General features: G+C 37.0%; 1 protein-coding gene across 1 annotated transcript in view; it reads right to left on the bottom strand.

Annotated features, from left to right (window-relative positions):
* Positions 1-9,617, bottom strand: part of LOC106869371 (ADAMTS-like protein 2) — a 147,675-nt gene that overhangs the window by 49,908 nt on the left and 88,150 nt on the right. Inside the window, exons 5-6 of the mRNA XM_014915094.2 lie at positions 4,332-4,461; positions 1,306-1,389 (exon numbers count right to left, since the gene is read on the bottom strand). Of these exons, the coding sequence (XP_014770580.1) occupies positions 1,306-1,389; positions 4,332-4,461 (214 nt within the window). The remainder of the gene's footprint in view (positions 1-1,305; positions 1,390-4,331; positions 4,462-9,617) is intronic.

The following is a 9,617-nucleotide window of genomic DNA, read 5'->3' on the forward strand; positions in this document are numbered from 1 at the left end:
TATATATATATTATTTGTATAGATAGATAGATAGATAGATAGATAGATAGATAGATAGATACACACACATGCATACTTAGGACACAGCGCATGATACTTCTGTCCATTACAAAAACGAAAAACGTACTACAGACCGTGCCTCAAACTACAAATTCAATATGCAAATTTCAGTATAAAGATGAATATTGTAAACTCCGTGGCTCAAACCATTTTCCCATCTAGCACAAATCCGATACTTTCTTGCCAGCTGATCATGTATTTTCTTCGCAAAACCTTTGCAAATTATTATAACACAGTACACAAAGTAAAATTACATTAAGACTTCAGTTGCCAGCATTGAAGTTTCATACAGAATTCCCCCAAAATAATATGAATGACCTATCTTTAGTAATAAGAAAATATAAACCAGGATATATCACTAAGAGACATCGCAAATATAATATTTCTTGATATCTTCCTTGGCTTAAACGTTGTATAAATTTTTAATCCGGCGTTGGAGATTATATCGGATACAAGGTATTCCCTTGAGTAATTGTGATATACAGCAAAAAGAGAAAACTCCGTGCCATTATTTCCAAGGCTTCATGATGAAGTTGAGCTGGGTCTTGAATTGTTAATGGGTTAATATATTTAGAAGTAGTATTGTTCTACACTAAACATGAAGGATTAATAAGGAAATAGAAAGAAGTAATAATAGAAAAGGATAAAACTCGAAGATCGCTAACGCGATAAACACAGGATTGAATTGCGCACTAGCGCGCATACCTATTACCGCACAAGCACAAACACATGCACATATGCACATCTATAGATACACGCGTGAGTATCTGTAAGTATGATGTATATACATGTGTGTGTGTGTGTGTGTGTGTGTGTGCAAATACACACATTATTACACATACGATCATTGTCGAGATCGACAGCGATTCCATATATGCACATGCACTTGTACACATAAACATTCAGGTGAGATAATGTCTCATATACTTATGCATATGTATACACACATACGTACAAACATGCAAGCATACATACAGATATACTTATGTGTATGTGAAGAGAGAGAGGGAAAGAGAGTGAGAGGAAGAAAGAGAGGTGGGTTTCAGAGAAAATATGCGTAAGAAATAAAAGCCAAGCTTTTAATATAAGGAGTTGAAGCCAGATATTATATGATAAATTTAAATTATCAAATCTTGGTATTTCAGATATAGAAAAATGTAATATTTTGTATGTAAGAGAAGAAGAAAAAAAAAAAAGAAAAGTATAAAAAATGAAAAACGCAAAATGAAAAACATTGCGTGGTACCTAAGAAATTTCGGCTTGTCTCTTCAACTGAAAGTTCAGTGGCACCAGCTGGTAATTCAAACATTTCATTGTAACCATTGTTATCTGAAGGGTAAACGAGAAAGACATTAAAACGTCAGAAAATAAAGAAATACTAAATAACATATAGCTTATATGTATGCATAGTTGATATGTATGCATAGTTGTATGTATGTATGTATGTATGTATGTATGTATGTATGTATGTATGTATGTATGTATATATATATATATATATATATATATATATATATATATATATATATATATATATATATATATATATATATATATATATATATATATATATGTATATGTATATATATGATATATGTGTTATGCATGTGTAGCGTGCGTGTGTGAGCATAATAATATGATTACACAAACACACACACACATATTAGTAGACAGACAGATAGATAGATAAATAGATAGCTAGATAACTAGATACACACATACATGCATACTTACAAATATATAGACATAAATGCATAATATATGTGTGTATGTATGTATACACATACACACACACGCCTACACACGGACAAACACTCACATCCACACATCCACACACACACACACACACACACGCAAACATGCAGACACATACACGCACACACATACATACCTTATTTGGTAAGTACGTCGTGTTGACTACTTCATAGTAGTTGACGACTTCGTAGTTGACTACTTCGTAGTTGACTACTTCGTAGTTGACTACTTCGTAGTTGACTACTTCGTAGTTGACTACTTTATAGTTGACTACTTCGTAGTTGACTACTTCGTAGTTGACTACTTCATATTAGGAGATATATTACTTGTGCTACTTAAGGTACGTTGCTAATGAATGCAGGTCTCACGATGGATTTCCTCTCCGGATGAAACTATTTCACTCAATATACGTCACTAACGCTCTTGAGAAATGTGTGAATATCACATATTTCATTCTATGTCCTCCATAGTAGGAGTTATAAATGGTCGACACCAGCGATTTAGATGATAGACACCAGTCTTGAATGGTATAAAATAGATGTCAACAGTAGACAAGCAATGTATAAAAACAGGGAAGCTGCATGACCTCATGTGAGCCTCTAAATACCAGAAATAGCAACCAAGTCTTCCAAACGTGACTCCATACGAAGGTAATTAAATAATGCAGACTTAGTTAAAGTATACACAACGTCAGGAAAAGAAATGTGAGGCGGTCTGATTACAGGTTGAACCCCTTTTGATCAGAGATCTGTTTGATCAAAGCTAACTTGATCAATTACGTCATTTAGCTAGTTGCTCTCCAGCGTAAAGTTTAATTAATTCCACCTCATTTACTTCGTTAGTAATTCTGGCCCTGGTTCAAACACGTTCACTCCTCTTTTCCTCATCTCTCTAAAATATAGAGATTTATCAGTGAAACCCGTATCGATTTCGACGGTATGGGTTGAGGTTGATCGATAAATAGAACTGCTTATTGGATTATCATGTAAGCAGATGAGCATTCCAGTGGCAGTGAGGGCACATGGCCAAGCGGTTAGGGTATTGTACTGGCAATCACATGTTCGTGGTTTTCATTCCTGGATCGAGTAGTGCGTTGTGATCTTTGAGTAAAACACTTCATTTGACGTTGCTCATTTCGACAACTGATGTGTGGTATACCGTGTCCCTATTGAGACAACGTCAATTAAATGGAGAGAGTGAAATAACGTATCGTGCTAACGTTTGATTATTATAAAGAAATAATTTGTGCAGCTTGTTCAGCAAGAAATTTCGGAACCGTCTTTCTCGGACTACGAGAGACTACCATCATTCCAGGGATATATATACCCTTATCGTAATCATGAAACAAGGTCAGTGCAAATGGGGATAACAGTTGTAGTCCATCCGAATAACTTCAACATAGATTCTGTCCACCATGAATTCACTTTGCTCAAGGTGAGGTGAAAATGGTATCAAAACCAGAAATTTTTTATACCAAGCGAAATTATAAAACATTCGATTTTTTCTGTATTTTTTTAGTACATACAAACATACCTAAACACACGTGTAAATGATAAATTAAATTAATACATAAATTTTGTTTGTAATTCAGACAGAATTGGTATAAGATCTATTTAACGGAAAGCACCAAATTGACAGAGACATTAGCACCTCGAGTAGAGGCGGTTATTGTTCAGCTTTCTGCACACTGAATTCAAATTTGGCCGAGGTCATCATCGTGTTTCACCCTTTCAGTGATAAATGAGTACCAATCCCGTATTGAGATTGATTCATTTTTATTTCTGTAGAGTACAAATAATTCAAGGACCCAATCTCGTAGCTGAGTGTCACGTGGATTCGATCTGAGAATTCTCAGCCATTTAAACGTTAATATTCCGAGTAAAAGTTCGGTTGTTCGACAAGGAACGTTCAATAATACACTGGTAGTCATTATATCAAACCTAAACAAATGAGAGATGAAGACCACCAGGGTGAGATCTGAATTCAGATTATAAAGTGTTGGTAGTGTTACTGTAATTCATTTATCCGGTGCTCTACAGCTTCTGAACATAACTGCCCCAATACCTAACACACATAAGGAACAACTATATATCATAGTCAGAATTATGCGTGGGTGGTCCATTATCAGAATCATTAGAGCAGAGTAGAAATGTCTCGGGATTATTGTTCCAACATTTTGCGTTCTGAATTCAAGTACTGCTGCGATCAACTTCACCATTAATCCTTCCGAGCTCAATAGATAAAGGACCAGTTAAGTACTGAAATTCATTTGTGTTTTCTTTTTCTCTGAATAGACCATGCTGTGCTGTGAAAACTTTTAAAAAACCATTCGCAGTAACACTCTTTAAGAAGTGGAAGAGACTTAAACAAGAATGTAGCAATCTCTTTTGATTTGCATCTATCAAAAACTGCCCAAAGAAACCACGGTAAATGATTAGCGTGGCCGGACTGATTTCGTTAACGGTATGATACAGATAATAAAAAAAAAAAACTATATAGATACATAAAGACATTACCATCTCGTGGAACTGGTAAACGTTCGGTATACCTTCCTTCAATTTTTCGGCAAGTGTCGTTTTGGCCACCACATATTCCGCACATATCCAACTTTTGACGTGAGTCCAAATGGTTATCGCAGCCAACTTTCTGTTCGTGAATAAAGTTAAACAAATTTTAAAAGATCGTACTGAGAAAAAGAAGGATTTAATCTTGCTCTTATTTTTTTTTTATTAAAAATCAATCATTCATTAAATACATAACACAAGACAAAAAACAAGAAAGATTATAAAGTGTTCGATATTCTACCGATTCAGTAAGGATACCCCTATCCTTACTGAAGGAGCCTTTATGTCGTAAATCAACTTCCGAATGGTAGTAACCACTTCGCACTCAAACAATGAGGTGGCAGAATCGTTAGCACGCCGGGCCAAATGCTTAGCGGCATTTCATCCGTCTTTACGTTCTGATTTCAAATGCCACTGAGTTCGACTTTACCTTTCATCCTTTCGGGGTCGATAAATTAAGTACCAGTGAAACTCTGGGGTTGATGTAATCGACTAATCCCCTCCCCACACGCAATTTCCAGCCTTGTGCCTATAGTCGATGAATTATTATTATTAATTTTTTTATATCGACTTCTCGTAAATAATGTTATAAGATTTATTCTGAAAATTGCGCAATTGAACCATCGGTTGAAGAGATATAGACTTTATGATAGAAACGTAATAGTAGTTCTTTCTAATTCGAGTACAAAGTCAGCAACTTTAGAGTTAGTAGGTTAGTCGACTGCATCTATCCCCAGTACTTAGCTGGCTCTTTATTTTATCGAGTCCAAAAGGATGACAGGCAAACTCGACGACCTTGGCGGTATTTGAACTCAGAACATGAGGAGCCGGAAGCAATGCCCCCTAAGCCTTTTGTACGATATGCTAACGTTTCTCCCAACTCACTGACTGATTCAATGAAATTAATAATAATTATCTATATTAAGGCGGTGACATGGCAGAATCATTTTCGCGCAATAAGGCAGCGAGCTGGCAGAAACGTTAGCACGCCGGGCGAAATGCTTAGCGGTATTTCGTCTGCCGTTACGTTCTGAGTTCAAATTCCGCTGAGGTCGACTTTGCCTTTCATCCCTTCGCGATCGATAAATTAAGTACCAGTCATGCACTGGGTCGATGTAGTCGACTCAATCCCTTTGTCTGTCCTTGTTTGTCCCCTCTATGTTTACCCCCTTGTGGACAATAAAGAAATAAGAAACGCTAGCACGCCGGGCGAAATGCTTAGTAGCATTTCGTCCCTTTCCACGTTCTGAGTTCAAATTCCACCGAGGTCAGCCCTGCGTTTCATCCTTTCGGCATCGATAAAATAATTATCAGCTGAGAATTTGGGTTGATGTAACCGTCGAATCTCCTCACCCAAAATCGCTGGCCTTGAGTCAAAATTTCAAATGAAATCAATAATAATTATTCCAACCGGAATTTTAACACAGAACGTAAAGCCGGAAAAAATGCCACTGAAACATATTGAGCTGCGTGGTAACAACTCTGCCTTCTCACCGCCTTAACTACATTAAATATGTTAAAAACTTTTTTTTATTTACTTTGGAAAGAGCAGATCACGAAGACCCTGCTTGATTGGTGAAGCTGTTAGAAATTATTGCTAAATTTTCTACAAACCACCACACTTTACTTCCTTAAATAATCGAAAAATCACATTAGGTAATGGATTTCTAGATATTAGCAAAAGAAACTTTAGAATGTTCACTGATGCATGTAATGCTTCTATTCATAAATCGGCACAATTACGGATGATTTGGCTTTAAATCGCAACAGCAACAACTGAGGAAGAATAGAAATTATTTTCAAATCTGAACGCAAAGAGAGAGGATATCTCTTTACGGGCAATCATTTTATTCATTGTTCTGTCGCCATTTCGTCCATCGTTCTGCCGTATTTACTATGAGAAATGTAATAAAATTTCTTATTGTGTCGTGGGAGGGCTATCACGCCAATGATAATAAATACATGCACTGGTTCAAATTCCATTTTTTCGTTTGTCACTCAGTAAAATATTTAACCAACTAACTCATCGATAGTTTGTATAGAGTGTTGGTTAAAATGTCAATCAATTGTTTATTTGTCAAAGTCCTATCCTCACTATTCGTGACTTCATCAATGACACACCCTCTCTCTTCAAGGTCTACCGTCAGTTAGTTTCCCTTTCTCTTCTTCTCTCATATTTCTTCTGACTGTATTCATTTGACTCTTAATCTTATTGACTTCTTTCTCATTTCATTCTAAAATTTTCAGATCCTGTTGTTTCGACGCCCCCAGGCGAAGAAGTAGGTCTCCAAAGACATATAAATAGAGGTAGTCTGGCCGTGGTAGGAGTGTTGAGTAGCAGTTGTGTAGCGGTTTAGAAGAGATCATCCGAAGGTGCTAGATAGCAGTAGCTTGAGACATGCCAGATCCTAACCCTTCTCTTCCAATATCTCTTTATATTTCATGTTTCTCTTTCTCTCTTAAACTAACCCTTTATTCACTGCATATTCTATCATCCTCTTTTCCATTCCCTGTTTTATTCTCCGTATTACTGCCTTATTTCTGCTTTTATTCTACTTTTCTTCTATTACCGTTTTTGTTATATATCCATTCTCTCCCTTTCTTTATCTTTCTCTCACAGGCATCCTTGCACATTTCCTGGCTCTCAAGTTATCGCACATCTATAATTCTGTACTTAACTCGTCTCTGTTTGTATCCATCATTCTAAATATCACTCTCCCTACTTCTATCTCTTGTTACCATTTCAAATACTCGCTCAACTTTCACTCGGTCATATTAACTCTAAAGCTTTCATTTCTTTTCCCACCATCCCTCTTCATGTCAGAGGAAAGTACTTATCACATTTCATTCTCGTTCACATAGACACATGTGTTCTAACCTCCGTGTGTCATCTTTTTCCATTTCATTCTAACTTACCCTAAAAATATCAAAACCAATATTCACTCCGGTCATTTATCCTACACAATTTTTTTTTCTCTATTTTATCAGTACATTGGTTTTCTTCTCTTAATTTAAAAATATTTCCCAACCTACTTTGTTTCTCGAAGATGTATTGAAGCTTATATAATTGAAAACATTAATAAACTATTAGTCTATTAACTTTATAGCAAACACACACACACACACACACACACACACACACACACACACACACACACACACACACACACACACACACAATAATTAGTTTAGCGCTTATTTTAATGAGATTTTCGAATTCTACAAGGATTCCATATATATTACATTCAGTATAAGTCGTTCAATTTCAAATGAAATTCTATCGAAAGCTCAATGTATCTCCTTATGTGAAACAAAGAAAAGATAGCGATATAAATGTATATGTATGTATATATCGATACGTATGAATGTATGTATGTACGTACGTACGTACGTACGTATGTATGTGTGTGTACATGTGTGTATGTGAACGCAGGTGCGTCTTTGCGTGTGCAAGAGTGCTATACATATGTCAGTCTGTCTGTCTGCATGTATGTATATGAAGAGTGTTCGGTGAAAATTTAGCGATTGTTTGTCTCCTTTTTTTTAGGAACAGCTTGATGTATTGGTGAATAGCCAACGGCGGCGTTGGAGAGTATAAACATTAAAGTTGTAGCTGAGAGAAAGTTAGCTGACATGAAGGACTGCAAGATATAAGAAAACTTTTTTCTGAGAAAGCGTTACTTGTATCATGATGATTTGCGCTCGGTATGAAAATGCCGATATCATGACTACTGCTCAATGCTCTGTAGACACCGTAATAGCTTAAGACGTGATATAGGCAACTGCAACGGAGACTACGAAGCCCTGATATACAGGAAGTGCTCTGACTGCGTCCGCACACCGGAGTTGGTCCAACAACTGCAGGGCAAGGTGATGGAAGTCGTGCAAGGGAATTCTGGCTTTTGCGATAGGGACAGTCGCTACGATGAAGCTGTCCCTGAGTGAGGGCCTTTGCTACCACTCGAACAAAAGGAGCAAGGGGCAAATTCTGACAGACAGCGGCTAAGGAAAACTATTTGGTGAAAGCAAAGAAGCTTCTGAACAAGCTGAAGCATCCTCTGGACTCGGGGATGATCTGGTTCCTAGATGAAAAACTTCTGCCAGATCTATTTGCACAGCACGTACAACTACAGATAGCTTTTGAAATATGAACTAGATTATGGTTGGAAGATTACAGTTTATTCAGAGTAACGCCTCGACTTCCCACCACAGCCCCAACACATCTTTGGAACCTGGAGCGTAGATTCCTCACTGTATCCCTGGTAATATCTTCGTGTTGCAGGCAGAGCAGTTAGTGCCTTTCTCAACTGTACCCCAACACAGTAACCAATAGGATTACAATCGGAGGAATTAGGAGGCCAAACATTAAGTTGGTGAAGTCGTAGAAATTCTCAGACAACTGTTTCTGACACTTTCTCGGTGCATGGAAAGGAACCGAACCCTGCTGCCGCACATATGGCCATCCAGCAGTCATTTAGATGGTTTTAGTTTTGAAGGCTTAACCGGTTTCACGATTTTTTTCTGATTTTCAGAAGTTAAGTAAGATAGAAAGTGTTATGCAGCAACAGTCTTGCTTCTGACTGGAGATCGAAAAATCTTATGTATTTTTGGAGAGAACATAGCTCAAAGTAGTATCTGCTTAGGAAACAATATGTTTGGCCGACAGTGGTCACGTAATTAAACTTAGACAAGTTCACTCAACCATGTCAATCAATCTTATTCACAAAAGATATTGTAACATGACATTAACGCAGAGATATAGCGAGGAACTTACAAAAATGTATAAACCTAATCACCTTCTTCCTTCAAATTGTGCCAACTAAATTGTATCCTAAACAGATATTAATTTGAGCTCTTCTCTCCATATAAACAAGAGAATTTTCGAACTACACTCAGAAGCAAGATAGCTGCAGCATTGCCCCCATGCCTTTCTATCACACTTAACTTCCTAAAATCACAATAGATCTGTGAAAGGCCCTTAGTGCATTTTCAATGCCCTTTTGTATATTTCTACCTGTAGGGAATAAAATAACATTGTTTCCAATGTGTATATATTCGTAAACACTAATCAGACACACACGTGTCGTTAGCCAGCCGGGGAAGACGTTCCCTTGGGACTAAAAACAACAGTACCCTCGTCCTCTATGGGGACCGCCACATTTAGTTGGTAACTATGCTTCATGATTTCGTGCTGCTACTGTCTACTTCTCGCACAGAGATTTAAAATTGCTTATATAT

Source organism: Octopus bimaculoides, chromosome 2, assembly GCF_001194135.2.
Source record: "Octopus bimaculoides isolate UCB-OBI-ISO-001 chromosome 2, ASM119413v2, whole genome shotgun sequence".
Lineage (NCBI taxonomy): Eukaryota > Metazoa > Mollusca > Cephalopoda > Octopoda > Octopodidae > Octopus > Octopus bimaculoides.